The sequence below is a fragment of the Leopardus geoffroyi genome, chromosome D2 (genome assembly GCF_018350155.1).
Source record: "Leopardus geoffroyi isolate Oge1 chromosome D2, O.geoffroyi_Oge1_pat1.0, whole genome shotgun sequence".
Taxonomy (NCBI): Eukaryota; Metazoa; Chordata; class Mammalia; order Carnivora; family Felidae; genus Leopardus; species Leopardus geoffroyi.
In genome coordinates this window covers 21425820-21446658 of record NC_059334.1, presented here as the reverse complement: position 1 = coordinate 21446658, position 20839 = coordinate 21425820, and the positions used below count along the sequence as shown (strand labels likewise).

At 35.3% G+C, this 20839-nt stretch overlaps 1 protein-coding gene across 3 annotated transcripts in view; it reads right to left on the bottom strand.

Annotated features, from left to right (window-relative positions):
• The window catches only part of PHYHIPL (phytanoyl-CoA 2-hydroxylase interacting protein like), an 88012-nt gene that overhangs the window by 2412 nt on the left and 64761 nt on the right, over positions 1–20839 (bottom strand). For all 3 annotated transcript variants that reach the window (XM_045437463.1, XM_045437465.1, XM_045437464.1), the window contains exons 2-4: positions 20304–20500; positions 18234–18408; positions 14525–14642 (exon numbers count right to left, since the gene is read on the bottom strand). In XM_045437463.1, coding sequence (XP_045293419.1) covers positions 14525–14642; positions 18234–18408; positions 20304–20500 — 490 coding nt within the window. The remainder of the gene's footprint in view (positions 1–14524; positions 14643–18233; positions 18409–20303; positions 20501–20839) is intronic.

Here is a 20839-nt window from a genome sequence, read left to right as displayed (position 1 = left end):
ATCGCCCATTTTCCCCTCTCCTCCATCCCCCTCCCCATGAACCCTTAGTTTGTTCTCTGTATTTAAGAGTCTCTTATGGTTTGCCTCCCTCCCTCTCTGTTTGTAACTATTTTTCCCCTTCCCTTCCCCCATGGTCTTTTGTTAAGTTTCTCAAGTTCCACATATGAGTGAAAACATATGATATCTGTCTTTCTCTGACTGACTTATTTCACTTTGAATAATAGCGTCCAATTCCATCCATGTTGCTGCAAATGGCAAGATTTCATTCTTTCTCGTTGCCAACTAGTATTCCATTGTATATATAAACCACATCTTCTTTATCTATTCATCAGCTGATGGACATTTAGGTTCTGTCCATAATTTGGCTATTGTTGAAAGCACTGCTGTAAACATTGGGGTTACATGTGTCCCTATGAATCATCACTCCTGTATCCTTTGGATAAATTCCTAGTAGTGCTATTGCTGAGTTGTAGGGTAGCCTTTGGGTCAGTGAGGTGTGCTCAAGATCTCCCCTGACTATAGTACAGCAATGAGACTCAAAGGCTGCTACCAAGGAAGCTTATTAAAATGCGATTCAAAGTAAGACCAAAAAACTGTCTGTCACATATTAGAATACACTAGAAAAATAAATGATGTATGATATTCCAATTGGACCCCATATTTTTATTCTTACTGTTCTTCCTTGCCTCCTGATGTTCCAAAAATTCCTTCTATATCATTTTCTTCCTTTTTCAAAAACTTAAAAAAACTACAATGGTCCAAAATCTTTAGAGTGCAACAAGAAGTTCTAAGGAAAGTTTATAGCAATACAGGCCTATCTCAAGAATCAAGAAAAAAATCTGACACAATATTACTTTACAACCAAAATGAGCTACAAAAAGGAGAACAAACAAAACTCAAACCCAACAAATAGGATTAGAGTAGAAATAAATGATATAGAAACTAAAAAAAAACAGGAGGACCTGGGGAAGATGGCGGCATAGGAGGACTCTGGGCTTACCGCGTCCTGCTGATCACTTAGATTCCACCTACACCTGCCTGAATAACCCAGAAAACCGCCAGAAGACTAGCAGAACAGAGTCTCTGGAGCCAAGCGCAGACGAGAGGCCCACGGAAGAGGGTAGGAAGGGCAAAGAGGCGGTGCGCACTACATGGACTGGCAAATGGAGCCAGGCGGAGGGGCAGCCCGCCGGCCAAGCAGAGACCCCGCCTCTGGCTTGCAAAAGCAGAGGGGCCGGAGGGAGTGTGTTCAGACAGCAAGCAGGACTTAACATCTAGAAGGTTATTAAGTTAACAGCTCTGCTCAGAGAGCGGGAAGGCTGGAGGACAACAGGAGGGAGAGTTGCTGAGCCCCGGGATGAGAGAGCTCAGTTTGGTGGGGAACAAAGGTGCTGGCCAGTGCCATACACCTCGCCCATCCACCAGCCAAAATCCCAAAGGGAACCAGTTCCTGCCAGGGAACTTGCTTGCACAGTGCAAACACCCAACACTGTGCTTCTGCGGAGCCACACCTCCTGCAGCAGGTCTGACTCCCTCCCACTGCCTCAGGGCCCCTCCTGAAGCGGATCACCTAAGAAGTGAGCTGAGCCTGCCCCTCCCACCCCCACCCCCCCAGTGCACCTTGCCTACCCACCTCAGCTAATATGCCAGATCCCCAGCACCACAAGCCTGGCAGTGTGCAAGTAGCCCAGACGGGCCATGCCACCCCACAGTGAATGGAGAGGGGAAGAGAAGGTACACAGCAGTCTGACTGTGGCCCCAGAAGTGGGCTGGGGGCAGACATCAGGACTGACTGTGCCCCACCCACCAAGGCCAGTTATTCAAGACAGAACAGGGGAAGTGCCCTGCAGTTCCTCACCACTCCAGGGAGTATCCAAAATGACCAAACAGAAGAATTCCCCTCAAAAGAATTTCCAGGAAATAACAACAGCTAACGAACTGATCAAAAAGGATTTAAACAATATAAACAGAAAGTGAGTTTAGAATAATAGTCATAAAATTAATTGCTGGGCTTGAAAACACTATAAAGGACAGCAGAGAATCTATTGCTACAGAGATCAAGGGACTAAGGAATAGTCAGGAGGAGCTAAAAAATGCTTTAAACAAGCTGCAAAATAAAATGGAAACGATCATGGCTCGGATTGAAGAGGCAGAGGAGAGAATAGGTGAACTAGAAGATAAAATTATGGAAAAAGGGGAAGCTGAGAAAAAGAGATAAAAAAATCCAGGAGTATGAAGAGAAAATTAGAGAACTAAGTGATGCACTAAAGAGAAATAATCTACGCATAATTGGTATTCCAGAGGAGGAAGAGAGAGGGAAAGGTGCTGAAGGTGTACTTGAAGAAATCATAGCTGAGAACTTCCCTGATCTGGGGAAGGAAAACGGCATTGAAATCCAAGAGACACAGAGAACTCCCTTCAGACGTAACTTGAATCGATCTTCTACACGACATATCATAGTGAAACTGGCAAAATACAAGGATAAAGAGAAAATTCTGAAAGCAGCAAGGGATAAACGTGCTCTAACATATAAAGGGAGACCTATAAGACTCGTAACAGATCTCTCTTCTGAAACTTGGCAGGCCAGAAAGGAATGGCAGGAGATCTTCAATGTGATGAACAGGAAAAATATGCAGCCGAGAATCCTTTATCCAGCAAGTCTGTCATTTAGACTAGAAGAGAGACAAAGGTCTTCCCAAACAAACAAAAACTGAAGGAATTCGTCACCACTATACCAGCACTACAAGAGATCCTAAGGGGGATCCTGTGAGACAAAGTACCAGAGACATCGCTACAAACATAAAACATACAGACATCACAATGACTCTAAACCCATATCTTTCTATAATAACACTGAATGTAAATGGACTAAATGCACCAACCAGAAGACATAGGGTATCAGAATGGATAAAAAAAACAAGACCCATCTATTTGCTGTCTACAAGAGACTCATTTTAGACCTGACGACACCTTCAGATTGAGAGTGAGGGGATGGAGAACTATTTATCATGCCACTGGAAGTCAAAAGAAAGCTGGAGTAGCCATACTTATATCAGACAAACTAGACTTTAAATTAAAGGCTGTAACAAGAGATGAAGAAGGGCATTATATAATAATTACAGGGTCTATCCATCTAACAATTATAAAAGTCTATGTGCCGGTTATGGGAGCCCCCAAATATATAAAACAATTACTCAAACATAAGCAACCTTATTGATAAGATTGTGGTAATTGCAGGGGACTTTAACACTCCACTTACAGAAATGGATAGATCATCTAGACACACGGTCAATAAAGAAACAAGGGCCCTGAATGAGACATTGGATCACATGGATATGACAGATATATTTAGAACTCTGCATCCCCAAAGCAACACAATATACTTTCTTCTGGAGTGCACATGGAACATTCTCCAAGATAGATCATATACTGGGTCACAAAACAGCCCTTCATAAGTATACAAGAATTGAAATCATACCATGCATACTTTCAGACCACAATGCTATGAAGCTTGAAATCAACCACAGGAAAAAGTCTGGAAAACCTCCAAAAGCATGGAGGTTAAAGAACACCCTACTAAAGAATGAGTGGGTCAACCAGGCAGTTAGAGAAGAAATTAACAAATATATGGAAACAAACGAAAATGAAAATACAACAATCCAAACGCTTTGGGATGCAGCAAAGGCAGTCCTGATAGGAAAATACATTGCAATCCAGGCCTATCTCAAGAAACAAGAAAAATCCCCAATACAAAATCTAACAGGACACCTAAAGGAAATAGAAGCAGAGCAGCAAAGACAGCTTAAACCCAGCAGAAGAAGAGAAATAATAAAGATCAGAGCAGAAATAAACAATATAGAGTCTAAAAAATCTGTGGAGCAGATCAACGAAACCAAGAATTGTTTTTTTGAAAAAATAAACAAAATTGATAAACCTCTAGCCAGGCTTCTCAAAAAGAAAAGGGAGATGACCCAAATAGATAAAATCATGAATGAAAATGGAATTATTACAACCAATCCCTCAGAGATACAAGCAATTATCAGGGAATACTATGAAAAATTGTATGCCAACAAACTGGACAACCTGGAAGAAATGGACAAATTCCTAAGCACCCACACACTTCCAAAATCAGGAGGAAGTTGAAAGCTTGAACAGACCCATAACCAGCGAAGAAATTGAATCAGTTATCAAAAATCTCCCAACAAATAAGAGTCCAGGACCAGATCACTTCCCAGGGGAGTTCTACCAGACGTTTAAGGCAGAAATAATACCTATCCTTCTCAAGCTATTCCACGAAATAGAAAGGGAAGGAAAACTTCCCGACTCATTCTATGAAGCCAGTATTACTTTGATTCCTAAACCAGACAGAGACCCAGTAAAAAAAGACAACTACAGGCCAATATCCTTGATGAATATGGATGTAAAAATTCTCAATAAGATACTAGCAAATCGAATTCAACAGCATATAAAAAGAATTATTCACCATGATCAAGTGGGATTCATTCCTGGGATGCAGGGCTGGTTCAACATTCGCAAATCAATCAACGTGATACATCACATTAATAAAAGAAAGATAAGAACCATATGATCCTGTCAATCAATGCAGAGAAAGGATTTGACAAAATTCAGCACTTTCTGAATAAAAACCCTCGAGAAAGTCCGGATAGAAGGAACATACTTAAACATCATAAAAGCCATTTTTGAAAAGCCCATACCTAATAAATATCATCCTCAATGGGGAAAAACAGAGCTTTCCCCCTGAGATCAGGAACATGACAGGGATGCCCACTCTCACTGCTGTTGTTTAACATAGTGTTGGAAGTGCCAGCATCAGCAATCAGACAACAAAAGGAAATCAAAGGCATCAAAATTGGCAAAGATGAAGTCAAGCTTTCACTTTTTGCAGATGACATGATATTATACATGGAAAATCCAATAGACTCCACCAAAAGTCTGCTAGAACTGATACATGAATTCAGCAAAGTTGCAGGATACAAAACCAATGTACAGAAATCAGTTGCATTCTTATACACTAACAATGAAGCAACAGAAAGACAAATAAAGAAACTGATCCCATTCACAATTGCACCAAGAAGCATAAAATACCTAGGAATAAATCTAACCAAAGATGTAAAAGATCTGTATGCTGAAAACTATAGAAAGCTCATGAAGGGAATTGAATAAGATATAAAGAAATGGAAAAACGTTCCATGCTCATGGATTGGAAGAATAAATATTGTCAAAATGTCAATACTACCCAAAGCTATCTACACATTCAATGAAATCCCAATCAAAATTGCACCAGCATTCTTCTCAAAACTAGAGCAAGCAATCCTAAAATTCATTTGGAACCACAAAAGGCCCCAAATAGCCAAGGTAATTTTGAAGAAGAAGACCAAAGCAGGAGGCATCACAATCCCAGACTTTAGCCTCTACTACAAAGCTGTCATCATCAAGACAGCATGGTATTGGCACCAAAACAGACACACAGACCAATGGAATAGAATAGAAACCCCAGAACTAGACCCACAAACGTATGGCCAACTAATCTTTGACAAAGCAGGAAAGAACATCCAATAGAAAAAAGACAGTCTCTTTAACAAATGGTGCTGGGAGAACTGGACAGCAACATGCAGAAGGTTGAAACTAGACCACTTTCTCACACCATTCACAAAAATAAACTCAAAATGGATAAAGGACCTGAATGTGAGACAGGAAACCATCAAAACACTAGAGGAGAAAGCAGGAAAAGACTTCTCTGATCTCAGTCGTAGCAATTTCTTACTTGACACATCCCCAAAGGCAAGGAATTAAAAGCAAAAATGAACTACTGAGACCTTATGAAGATAAAAAGCTTCTGCACAGCAAAGGAAACAACCAACAAAACTAAAAGGCAACAACGGAATGGGAAAAGACATTTGTAAATGACATATTGGACAAAGGGCTAGTATCCAAAATGTATAAAGAGCTCACCAAACTCCACACCCAAAAAACAAATAATCCACTGAAGAAATGGGCAGAAAACATGAATAGACACTTGTCTAAAGAAGACATCCGGATGGCCAACAGGCACATGAAAAGATGCTCAACGTCGCTCCTCATCAGGGAATTACAAATCAAAACCACACTCAGATATCACCTCATGCCAGTCAGAGTGGCCAAAATGAACAAATCAGGAGACTATAGATGCTGGCGAGGATGTGGAGAGACGGGAATCCTCTTGCACTGTTGGTGGGAATGCAAGCTGGTGCAGCCACTCTGGAAAACAGTGTGGAGGTTCCTCAAAAAATTAAAAATAGTTCTAACCTATGACCCAGAAATAGCACTGCTAGGAATTTACCCAAGGCACACAGGAGTACTGATGCATAGGGGCACTTGTACCCCAATGTTTATAGCAGCACTCTCAACAATAGCCAAATTATGGAAAAGCCTAAACATCCATCAACTGATGAATGGATAAAGAAACTGTGGTTTATATACACAATGGAGTATACGTGGCAATGAGAAAGAATGAAATATGGCCCTTTGTAGCAACGTGGATGGAACTGGAGAGTGTGATGCTAAGTAAAATAAGCCATACAGAGAAAGACAGATACCACATGTTTTCACTGTTATGTGGATCCTGAGACACTTAACAGAAACCCATGGAAGACGGGAAGGGAAAAAAAAAAAAAAAAAAAAAAAGAGGTTAGAGTGGGAGAGAGCCAAAGCATAAAAAACTCTTAAAAAGTGAGAACAAACTGAGGGCTGATGGGGGGTTGGAGGGTGGGGAGGGTGCGTGATGGGTATTGAGGAGGACACTTTTTGAGATGAGCACTGGGTGTTGTATGGAAACCAATTTGACAATAAATTTCATATATATAGAAAAAATAAGAAACTAAATAAACACAATAGAACATATCAATGAAACCAGAAGGTGGTTCTTTGAGAAGATTAACGAAATTGATAAACCTCTAGCAATACTCATTAAAAAAAGAGAGGATCCAAATACACAAAATTATTTATGAAAGAGGAGAAATAACAACCAACACCACAGAAATACAAACAACTGTAAAAGATCTTATATGCCATCAAACTGGACAACTTGCAAGAAATGGATAAATTCCTAGAAACATATAACGTACAAAAGCTAACGCAAGAAGAAATAGAAAATTTGAACAGACCTATTACCAACAATGAAGTCAAAATGATAATCAAAAAAACTTTCAAAAAACAAAAGTCCAGGACTAGACAACTTCAGAGAGAAGTTCTACCAAACATTTAAAGAAGAGTTAATACCCATTCTTCTCAAACTACTCCAAAAAATACAAGAGGAAGGAAAACTTACAAATTCATTCTACAAGACTAGTATCACCCTGATACCAAAATCAGATAAAGACATCACAAAAAAAGAAAACTACAGGGCAACATCTCTATGGAATATAGAAACAAAAATTCTCAACAAAATATCAGCAAATCAAATCCAACAATAGATTTAAAAAGTTCATGCCACAGTCAGGTTGGATTTATTCCCAGGATACAAGGGTTTAATATTCATACAAAAATCAACATCATGTGTCACATCAATAAGAGAAAAGATAAGAACCATCTGATCATTTCAATAGATGCAGAAAAAGCATTTGACAATAACAACATCCTTTCATGATAAAAACCCTCAACAAAGTGGGTTTAGAGAGAACACACTGCCACATAATAAATGAAAAGCCCACATTTATATAAAAAATCCACAGAGAATATCAAACCCAAGTTTTCCCCCTAAGGTCCGGAATAAGACAAGGATGTCCACTCTCACCACTTTTATTCAACATAGAACTGGAAGTCAGTCTTAGTTACAGCAATCAAACAACATAATATCCAAATTGGTAAGGAAGAAGTAAAACTCTCACTATATGCAGATTACATGATACTATATATGGAAACCCTAAATGAGGCACCTGGATGGATCAGTCGGTTAAGTGTCCAACTCCTGGTTTCGGCTCCGGTCATGATCTCACGGTTCATGGGTTTGAGCCCCACATCAGGCTCTGCACTGTCAGTGTCTGCACTGGCAGTGCACTGACAGTGTAGAGCCTACTTGGGATTTTCTCTCTCTCGCCCTCTCTCTCTGCTCTTCCTGTGTGCTCTCTCTCTCAAAAAATAAATAAACAAACAAAAATCGTATTAACTCCACCAAAAACCTACTAGAACTGATACATGAATTCAGTAAAGTCACAGGATACAAAATCAATGTACAGAAATCCACTGCATTTCTACACACTAATAATGAAACAGAAGAAGGAGAAATTAAGAAAACAATCCCATATACAATTTCACCAAAAGCAATAAAATATCTAGGAATAAACTTAGCCAAAGATGTGAAAGACTTGTACTTTAAAAACTATAAAACAATGATGAAAAAAATTCAAGATGACACAAAGAAATGGAAAGACATTCCATGCTTATGGGTTAGAAGAACAATTGTTAAAATGTCTATACTACCCAAAGCAATCTACAAATTTAATGCAATCCCTATCAAAATACCAACAGCACTTTTTGTAAAACTAGAACAAACAATTCTAAAATTTGTATAGAACTATAAAAGACCTCAAATAGCCAAAGGAGTCTTGGAAAACAAAGCTGGAGCTATCATAATTCCAGATTTAAAGTTGTATTAGAAAGTAGTAATAATGAAAACATTTTGGTACTGGAACAAAAACAGATGCATAGATCAATGGAACAGAATAGAAACCCCAGAAGTAAACCCACAAGTACATAGATTAATCTTATCTTTGACAAAAGAGGGAACACTATCCAATGGGAAAAAGTCTCTACAACAAATGGTGCTGGGAAACTACATGCAAAACAATAAAACTGGGTCACTTTATTACACTATACACAAAAATAAACTCAAAGACCTAACTGTGAGACCACAAATCATGAAAATTCTAAAAGAGAGCACAGGCAGTAATTTCTCTGACATTGGCCATAGAAACATTTTTCTAGATATGTCTCCTGAGGCAGAGGAAATAAAAGCAAAAATAAACTATTGGGACTACATAAAAATAAAAAGCTTCTGAACAGTGAAGGAAACAATCAACAAAATGAAAAGACAACCTATGGAATGGGAGAAGATATTTGCAAGTGACATATGCAATAAAGGGTTAGTATCCAAATATATAAAGAACTTATACAACTCAACACCAAAAACCCAAACAATCCAGTTAAAAATAGGCAAAAGAACAGACATTTCTCTAAAGAAGGCATCCAGTTGACCAATAGACACATGAAAACACGTTCAACATCACTTATCATCAGGAAAATGCAAATCAAAACTACAATAAGATATTACTTCACACCTGTCAGAATGGCTAAAATCAATAACATAAGAAACAAATGTTGGCAAGGATATGGAGAAAAAGGAACCCTCTTACACTATTGGTGGGAATGCAAATTAGTATAGCCAATGTAGAAAACAGTATAGAGATTCCTCAAAAAGTTAAAAATAGAACTACCTTATGATTCCAGAATTTCACTACTGGGTATTTACCCAAATACAAAAATCCTAATTCAAAGGGATACAAGAACCTCTATGTTTACTGCAGCATTATTTATAATAGCCAAGTATGGAAGCAGCTTCAAGTGTCTGTTGACTGATGAATGGATCAAAAAGATGTGGTATATATGGTGTATGCAATGGAATATTACTTAGCAAAAAAAGGATGAAATCTTTCTATGTGCAACATGAGTAAAACTAGAGAGTATAAATATAAAGCTAAATGATATAAGTCAATCAGAGAAAGACAAATAACATATGATTTCATACAGGTGATAGTTAAGAAACAAAACAAACGAGCAAAGTACAAAAGAGAGAGACAAACCAAGAAACAGACTCGTAACTATAGAGAACAACTGATGGTTACCAGAGGCCAGGTCAGTGGGAGGATGGAAGATATAGGGGATGGGATTAAAGAGTATACTTATCATGATGAATAAAAAAATAAAATAAAAAATAAAATAAAATAAAATAAATATATAAATTAATAAAATAAAATAAAACAAAAAACAAAATAAAATACTAAACTTCTTTTAGTCATTCTTTTAAGGGTAGATATGCTGGTGACAAATTCCCCTTAATTTTCCTTCATCTGAGAATGTCTTGATTCCCCTTTATTCTTGAATGGTATTTTCACTAAATATAGGGTTCTGGGTTGACAGTCCTCTTTCAGAACTTAGAAATATTGTGTCACTTCTTTCTGGTCTACATGGTTTCCAATGATGATGTTATTCAAATTGTTTTTCCTCTATAGATGAGGTATCTTTTTTGGCTCTGATCAACTTAGAGGATTGTTTTATCTTCAATTGTTTTATCTTCAATTTTCAAGAGTTTATAAAGTGTCTTGGAACAGATTTATTTTGGTTTATCCTATTTGGGATTTACTTAGCTTTTTTAATCTTTAGGTTTCTGTCCTTTGCCAAATTTGGAAACATATCAACTATTTTTTTCTCTGCATATTTTCTTAGCTCCACCCTCTTCCTTCTTTCTTTTCGACTCTAATGAGTATTAGATATTAGATACTATATATTAGTATAGTATATTATATTAGTATATTAGTATACTATATATTAGTATTAGATATTAGATACTATAGTCCTACGTGTCTGTGAAGCTATGCTCTTTTTTTTTTTTCAATTAATTTTCTCTTAATTCAGTTTGGATAATTTCTATTGTTCTATCTTCAAGCTTATGGATTCTTTCCTTTGTCCTCTTCATTTTGTTATGGAGTCTATCCACTAAGTTTTTACTTACAGGTTTTTTTTCAGTTCTACAATATCCATTTAGTTCTTTATATCTGCTAGTTCTTTGTTGTTTCTATTTGTTTTAAGTACATTTGTCATTCCTTATTGAAAATTTTTTATGTTAGCTTTTTGAAAATCCTTGTCAGATAATGCTAAAATCTGTGTTATCTTGTCATTGATGTCTGTTGATCAGCTTTTCTCATTCAAGTTAAGATTTTCCTGATTCTTGGGACCATCAGTGGATTTCAATTTTATCTTGGACTTTTGGAGGATTAGGTTATAACGCTGGGTCTTATTTAAATCTAGTTATTTCAGCAGGCCTCTTTTGGCTATGTATCAGAAGAAGAAGTGGACGAGTGTCACTTCATTGCTGTTAGGAGAGAAACGTCTAGGATTCCCAGTCAACCTCAATGATACACGGAAGGAGATGACTACTGGGCAGACTAAGAGTAGAGGCTTTCACGAGGCTTCTGCTAATACAATATACCTGGGAGAGGGAGAAGTTGTCTCAGTACTGCTCTGTACATGGCCTTCACTGATATGCAGAGGCAAACCTTATTCCTGGGCTGCAGTGAAAAGTCCTGGTTTCTGGTAGGACTGGGGTGATACCACCCCAGTAGGGAAGGTGAGAGGTACCACATTGCCACTGGTGGGGGGGGTATAAGTCCCAGTTTCCCATTGAACTTTCTCTGACATCACTCCAGTAGGGGATGGAAGAGGAGGGAGGGTGCTTCCTTACAGGTGGGAGAAGGTGGAAGCATCCCTACTTGGCTTTGGCTGATGAGAATGGAAAAAAAAATTATCCCCCATGGTGTTTGACTGAAGTAGGGCAATTACTGTCTAAAAGCTTTGTGTATTCAAGTCTATTTCTTTCCTAGTCATTTGGGTTAATAAAGGAGACTTTCTGAATTTTGATAGTTTTTGTTTTTATTTTGTTTTGTTTTGTTTTGTTTTTTTGGTTTATGCCCATCAGCATTTTGGGGTTTCTGGCTTCTTTAGCACTCAGTCTGGAATATAAGAGCTAAAAAGAAAACTAAGGGAACTCATCACTGTGTTGTCCCTTGAGTCCCTCAGTCCCTAACTGGTTTATCTTCTCTCTACTTTTCAGTCTTCTTCCACCTTTCAGATTCTTATGTTTCTTTTACATACAAAGTCCAGAGTTTTTAGTCATACTTAGCAGGAAAAATAGGGAGAAGGGTGTCCACTCCATCTTGTCCTGGCTCAAAATTCTTACCCTTGTTACATTGTCACTAACAGAAACTGAGTATCAATATGATATGTGTCCAACATGAATCTATAAACTCAATTAATGAAAAAATAGCATCAGAAATATAGAGTTAAGAACTTGGACTAGGAGAAATGTATTAGTGACAGGCATCAACTTTGGGCATATACAATCTAGCACCTAAAAGCACCGGGAATCCCTACATCTATCTACATATGAGGCTACCTAATGAACTTGAAGGAGTAAGAGAGAAAGTGATATTTTGATCTGGGGTAAGGGAAAGCAAGATTCACTTAGGAATTTACTTCTAGAGAAAGAGATCAAAATGAGCTCAATCCATATGAGTCAGAATTTACTTAATGCTTTTTCATCATTTATAATGACTTGGAAATCATTTAGTCAGATAAGTAAATGGTTCATTTCTATTCAAGCACTGTGATTAACAAGATGACATTTTAAATGGTTTGTGATAAAGGAAGTGGGTCCTGATTAGAGTTCATTACCTAAAAAGAAAATCAAGGTTCATTGAAGCTAATGTTTACTATTTTTTCAATAAAGTGTTTTAAGAAAGCAATGTTGAACAACTGTACCCAATGCCTTGGGAAGTATATTTATTTATATATACTGCATCAGGATATAATTTACATGGATTTTAAAACTGTCATGGAAACTCCAAAAAGGGAAAATTCCTTGTTAGTAAATAGATCTTTTGTACCAGTAGGTTGGAATCAATTATACAATATATACAATGACTTTTTCCAGGTTGTCTTTATCATTTTTTTTTCCTTTTTGGAAGAATTTTTGCAAACAGGTGGTGTAAATTTTAGTATCTAAGGACCTGAAAACAGGCTAGTTTTCACCCAAAGGGCAGAGAAAATCAAGGAAATACTGACCTCCAGTGGCCACCTACAATAGACATTGGCAATATTCTAAGAATTTAAACAGTACCAAAGATATTATATTGATGTATTTCTTATTAGGGAAAATAGCAATAGTAGATCATTTTTGTTTTCTGGTTTTATGCTTAAAGAAAACCTTTCTTGTTGAATACATATGGTCATTCCCATTCACAATTGACAGGTACAATAATTTGTGTTATATTTGTGTTTGTACTCTCTAAATTAGGTAAATGGCATCCATCATGAATTATATACACTCAAGGGTAAATAATTTACCAGCTAAAAGAATTATGAGCTAAACTCTGTGTTTAGAAGATATTCAAGTATTAAGCAGGAATGGTTTTCAGCATCAAAAAAACCATGATACTCCAAAGTATTTCATTTAATGAAATCAGATGCCTAAATTTACCTCTCTCTCTGATTCCCTTTGAATTTTTCCACAGCTTGGAGCAGGTTTAAATCTAAAATCATGATTTTGATTTAAGAAAACTATAAAAGTATGAAGCTAATAAATAACAACAAAACTTCCTAACTTTTTCATATACAATCCCTAACAACTTAAAGTTTAAAGTGAGACCAAGGCTTTTAAAATGATACATTATAGAGATTATTATGTAAAAGGTTTAGAACCTACATAGCATTTATCATTTTAAAAGTCTTAGTCTTATTTTAAAACCTACATCTCTCTGTTTAGTGTCCTGAAAATTTCTTCTACAAATACAAAAGGATGGGGCGCCTGGGTGGCGCAGTCGGTTAAGCGTCCGACTTCAGCCAGGTCACGATCTCGCGGTCCGTGAGTTCGAGCCCCGCGTCGGGCTCTGGGCTGATGGCTCAGAGCCTGGAGCCTGTTTCCGATTCTGTGTCTCCCTCTCTCTCTGCCCCTCCCCCGTTCATGCTCTGTCTCTCTCTGTCCCAAAAATAAATAAACGTTGAAAAAAAAAAAAACAAACAAACAAATACAAAAGGATTGTTAAGTATTAAAACTCCCTCTAGTATGGATTTCTTTTGAATTTCCAGAAACCGCTTCCCAAGGTAAATATAGGCTATCTTCAAAATACTACTTGAACACCAGACTTCAAAAGTAAACACAGCAGACTGTCCTCATGAATAATTAATTCAAGATAATGGCTGAGAGATCTCCACTTAGAAGCCTGAAAATCCCACGAGATTCACCATATTTAATGAATGTTACCTTTCAGCCCTTCATTTCCAATATCCTAAAGCTATCTACAAGAAGAGAATATTTAGGTGAGTTGATATATATTTAGAAGAGTTTGTACATGAAAGGTCAACAGTCTAAGCCCTTGAGCTTTAAGACCTTCTACTTAAATTGACAAGAATTGATATTACAAATGATTACAGAAATGAATGTAAGTACAGTGAAAAAAAATCCCACAATCTGAATTTTTCTACTCAATTATTCTGGAAAATAAAAGAGTATAATTAATCATTTTGAAAGGAAACTAGAATTAGTATTTCACAGAACTAGACTCAAGGGAAACCTGAGCCTAGAACTTGGAATGGCACTTAGTCAAGAAAATCACTATATATGTATATATGTATGTGTGTGTGTGTGTGTGTATATATATATATATATATATATATATATATATATTATTCTTACCGAATATAGTCAAAATATTCTTTGTGTTGGTTACGATAAAAAACAGAAAATTTAAGCATCCGTCCTGCAATCACTTCAGCCTTCTCCAACAGCTGTGTTAGATGAACTTTTGAATAGTCTGAAAATAACAACAAAAAATTCTCTTACTAAAAATATATTACCAAAGGTGTCAACTACATGTTTAATAAATTGGAGATTATTAAAATCAACTTTAGGAAATTTATCTTAAATAGGAAATTGCACTGAAAAAAAACATTCATTGTCTTTCTGTGGGACATTTTTCTTTCTACAAAAATGTATTTGTTTTATTTTGTTTTCTGGATACCCATGCATTTGTTTCACTCTCTGAAATTAAAGATCCTGAAGCAAAAATATTAAGTAAGGAATGCAGACTCTGCACAACCCAAGTAATGTCAATTGGCACCATACTAGGTACTAAATTTTCTTTAATCAACTGAAAAGTCAAATATAAGAAGTTTCTCACCTGCAATAAGTAGCAAATAAATTTAAAGGAGTAGCAATAATAATGCTCATTTAATTTACTCTTTAAATCTATGAGGTTAGCAAGGTAGATTATATATGACCATTTATTGACTGCAGAAATTGAGGCTTATCACAGTTTGATTCACCAAATGTTCATATATCTAGTAATTTAGACTAGTCTTCTGGCTTCTAGTTGGTGGTTTGCAGGTACACAGGACTCTTGAAAATCTAAAGCTTCTCTCCAAGTCATTTGATCTTTTCATCAACTTTTTGTTTTGAAAACTGGGGACTGTTATCAAACTCCTCTACCAGAATCTAAGCAAAAATTTTGTCTATAACGATTATAAGACTTTCCAAATAAAAGCAACCTAGTTGAACTGTTCATGGCAGCACAGTTTGTTACTGACTGCTTTACTGGCTGACAAACATTTTAGATTAGAACATATGATGTAGAAGGCACCATGCAAATTAAATGATCAGGTTACAAGATCAAAAGGAATATTCTTCCTCTCAAAGAACTCCGTCTAAATTTACACATAAATATATAAACAAGTGTGACTTATTATGAGGTAAGCACAAGGTTTTATCTCTGACATAGACTAGACTAGAAGTAGATTAGTTGGTAGCATTCTATTTTGTTTTACTTCAATATTTTGCACTGTGCTTAGCACACAGTATGCACTCAATAAATGCTGAATAGATTAGCTATCCAGATTAAAAGACAATTTATACAAAAAGCTTCCTCAAAATTTACAGAGTCAAGGTTATTGATAAAGCTTAGGTAAAAGTCTCTAAATTATTTTGATAAAACTGAAACAATGAGCTTTAAACAGCTTAAGTTCCCTTTAAATTTTACTCATAGAAATTAAAAATGCAAAAAAATTTGTAGAAAACTATCGTGGTACATTTAAAAGCTGGCATTTTATTATTCACCCATAACCTCCTTAGAAGAGTTATGAGATGTAGTTAAGTAAAAGAGCAACAGGGAGACCACTCTAAATGAAAGTAAGAAGACATAGGTTTTCCTTAATACACATAGAAATAAAACATGTACTCATAATGTTAAGTAGATTATAAAAGGGTGAATTATGATAGAGTGAATGTGTATGCATCTATAGACAGATAGGTATTTCTGAACTGGAAATGCCAAAAGTTTTCCTTAAGCTAAAGAAGAAACATTTCACACTTTTCCCTAATGTCAAATGGGGATTTTAGCAGGTAAATTATAGCTCTTTTTATTGGACAAATACTATAATTTTGTTTACTGCAGTCCTATGGAAAATAACATGTATTAAAACAATGTCAAAAAAGACTGTGTCTCTTACTTATGGGTCTCACTTAGATTAAATTTCCCTGGTAGGAGACAATGAAAGTAAGGGGAAAGAAATGCAGTAAAAAGAGTAAACATGAGGTAGACTCCAAAGAGAAATTTTAATTCAGGAATAAAACTGAGGGGATATATTAATTCCAATATAACACATCAAATATATATAAAAGTTATGTCAATGAGAATTCTTTACTATTAATGTTACTCACTATTAATACAATATAAAAATCAACTGTTCCATTACTGATAACTTAACTATAATTAATAGCATATTTCATCTATTCCAGAATGTATTTCTTAAGTTTTTGAGAGCCATTTGTATTAAGTTTTATTTGTTTATTTATTTTTATATTTTGAGAACGAGTGCACATGCATGCATGCAAGCAGGGAAGGGCAGTGGGAAAGAGGGAGAGAATCTTAAGCAGGCTGAATATCATGGCCATAAGATCACGACCTGAGCTGAAATCAAGAGTTGGATGCTCAACCAACTGAACCAGCCAGGTGCCTCTGAAAATGTATTTTCTTCACATTTAGCTTCTCTGACATGAGTCTTACAATAGCTGTGATATGAAAATACTGTCTCATAGTTTAATTGGTAGTATTTTTCCTTAGTGATATATAAAATGGTGGATCTTATAATTAGTATCTTTGATAAGAAATACGGTACCAGAGAGATATTATTTTCCTTGCTCTCAAAGACTGAAATCCTTAGCAATCAAGGATGTTATAATCCTTAGCAACTTCCTAATAAAAAAGTTGAAGATAAAATCAAAATCACACAGAATTAAAATTTTATCCATTTAACATACCATAGGAAACATTTTACACTGAGTTTAAGAAAAACACAAGATAGTGAGAGTATGTACTGAGTATGTATGCATGTACTGTAGCTAAGTATGTACTGAGTGAGGCTACAGGGGGAAAATAATGCATGTGTGAGGCTATGGTGGGGGGAAGCTGATTTATCTGAAGGATGCCTCAGCTGTGGAAAATTTCTAAGCAACCTACAATAGTTGAGGCAAATTTTTAAGACTTCTTTCTTCAAGCTCCTTTATGTTGATAAAACATTTAGCCTCTCTCTACAAATTTTCAGAGGAAACAATCACCTGTACAAAGAGGAAACAAAGCCCCATTCTAAGAAACAAGGAGAGGATGACAGATGTATTCAGGTAGAGATATTTTTGTACCACTTCAACACCTATTTAAGTGTGCACTAAATATTTGTTTCTTAAATGAATGAATAAACAGGTAAATGAATGAGATGAATGGTAACATTTCCATCTAATGGAATATTAAATTATAGTTCAAGATCAAAGGGGATGGGCTCTCCACATCAGATATCTGAAGGCCAAATGGCTATGAGGTACTTTCTAATGAAGCAGACACACACACACACACACACACACACACACACACACAGGACACTAGTTTAGATACAAATTTTCAGCATTCAAGTGAAAAATCGAGTAACATTTCTGTTAGGTATAGTCATTAAGATCTGCATTCATTTCCCTAAGTTACAGAAAGATGTTCCTGGCTTCCTTGTTTCAGTATCTGTGATAAAATTAAAAAAAAATAACTCTCTCTCAAAACAAAGCTTAAAATATGCTGAGTATATTTTCAAACTACACCAGTTTTATTTGCAAAGTTTTTATTTTGAAAAATCAAACTATGCAGAAAAGAACTGATTTAATGCCATCTCAGATCACTCCAACCAATACAGCATAGTTTGTTCTGTTACACAGTGCTACTGGCAATGCAAACATAATCAATGCAGTTCATATCACCTTCTAATTAAAAATATTTTAAATATGTAATTAGCTTTTTAGGAACTATTAAATATTTTTCTGTATATTTATTAAATATTAAATACTTTTCTGTATTTTTCTGTTCTCTTACCTGCTGTGCAGAATTCTATAATTTCACTCCATTCAGACACAACATAATCACCATCAACCTGTTTTGAGGCAGTCTGCACTGCGACTGTATACTCAGTTCTTGGGCTCAAAAACCAGTGTCCACGGACAGTCATTGGCAAGGGAACAGCTTTTGCCACCAATTTTGTTGGAACATCCTAAGACAAAAAGACAGAAAAATAGGAAAGGGGAATGAAGGAAGGTAGGAAAGAAGGGAGGGAAGAAATCAGTTAATTTAGCAGTATAACTTGAATCAATTATAAACAATTTGGAGGAATTTATTAAATTCCTGGCTGATGACAGAATTTTCATTTTTAAAGATATTTAACAATTATATTCAAATCTCTTATTCTCCAGATGTAAAAAATAAGGCCCAACTTGATCAAGAGACATACCCAAGGTCATACAGCTAATTAATGACATAAATGTACTTAGGTTCCTGTTTTCTTGAGTCTTGTTCTTCTCTGTATACTCCTTATATGTGCACCTTAAAACACAATATTCTAATACTAAATGATAAAACAAAACAAAAACCTCTAAAATTCCAAACATGACAGAAATAAAATTCAATGATTTTGTATTTTAAAATATATTTGTTTAATTTATACTACCAATCAGTTTTACCAGAGTAGCCCATTACTAAATATTTTATATGTGAAGGGAGAGCACATTTTAAAAACAGCTATTTTAAGATAAATTAATCCATTTTATATACAAAAGAGGTGATATCTGTTTCAGCTATATTCAAGTATGGAGCTTATGTGTCATAGAAATGTTTAGATATTTCCAAACAATGATTAATAAGGTAATTAAACTTGCTAGTTGAATATTCACTACATTTCCAAAGACATGTTTTTCTAAGTATGGAATAAAGAAAAGTGGGTCAAATCTTGACCTAATCATCATTTCACATTAAGTATTTCAAAGATACTTCAAGGGAATATTTCAAAACTACTTCAAGAAGGCAAATGTCAGCAAAGAGAGTATCCATAACCATAAAGCATAATCAAACTCGGAACATGGTTAGAACAATGACTTATCGATCTTGTTCTCTCACACTTATCTGTACATATAATTCTCATTTATCATCAGTGTATATAACTGCATTTGGTAAAAGGCATAATTTCCAGACAAGATAAGACAGCTCTTCCAAAATATTTGCTGAGTTAAAACTTAGTATCAATATTTAAAAAAAGACCAGTTTTCATCAGTAAAAATACTGAAACATAAGAATACTTAAACCAGATAAATATTTTTCTCTCTATACTACCTCTGATGTCTATGTAGGGAGACATGTATCAGAATAGATATGTGGTAAGTAGACTGTTATAAGAATAAATATCAGAAAGGTGTTACATGTCTAAGACATTTAACGGTTGATTTGTATTTTCAAACCATAAAATAGAATAAATAAAGCAATTTTCAGCCCTAAAGTATTTTACAAATACCCTAAAGTTTATAAGCTACATAAAATTCCTCTTTTGGAAGTTATTATAGGGAAAAATGTGTGCTTCAATGAAGACTATGCATTGCTTATAGTGTACTCTTCTGGCTATCTTCTTCTGATTCTGTGGAAGCTATTTTATAACACTGTAATTTGTAGATATTCTTGTCTAAATACATGCAAACGAATTTTGTCCAATTCTCTCTTCTGGCCCTTACTCCGTCATGACCCCAAACCAGTTTTGCCTCTACTTATACATTTATTTCAGTATTCTGATCCATAACTGTGTACATTCTTTGGATTATCCTTTGAAACACCTCAGCAGTTAATTAGTAAGTTAAATCTTTAACACATGTTCATTTTTATGTCTATATGAGAGTCATGATTTTACCTTTTCTGGGAAAAAGTGTATTTTAATAGTATACTTGACATTTCATTTTCCTAAAAAAATCTCTTAGAATAGAATTTTAAACTGACATGTAATTTTTATTCTTCCAATGTCAAACACATCATGTAAGTAATTAATAGAACATTATTCCTTTTAAAATGTCCTCATATTTATAAAGTTTTTAAGATGCAAATGAATATAAGTGTGTGTTAAGGTTTTACCTTGTGTTTAAATTTATTGGAGTTCTTGTTCTCTTTCTTATTGAGGTCAATGAAATAGTGTGTAATACGGTCCTTTGACTTTGAATCCATTTCCCATGAAATCTTGAATGAGTCACATGTAATGTTGCTTATTTTGATGTTATGTGGTACTGGAAGTTCTTCCATTTCTGCTATGCCACTGTCTTGTGACTTGTTCCCTGCAAGAAAACAAGGCACAGGTAGTTTCCAACTAATGTATTTTTCCAGAAAAAGCCATCAGTTGTGTATACAGTTCTGAACTCAACTATCTAACTACTAAATCTGAGATTTCATTTTGTTCATGAAATAATTTGAGTGCTAATGATAGCTAATGTCATTTACAAAATCATTTTACCAATGAAAAAAGCAGAACTGAATTAGAAGAACTGAATGTGGAACCTCTACATTTTCAATTTACTTTTTCCAATTTCTGTTTTCATAGAATGTAAACAAAACATTGATAATCCATCTGTCTAATCTATGAAAGATGGGTCTTACATTGTAGATTCCATCTGAAA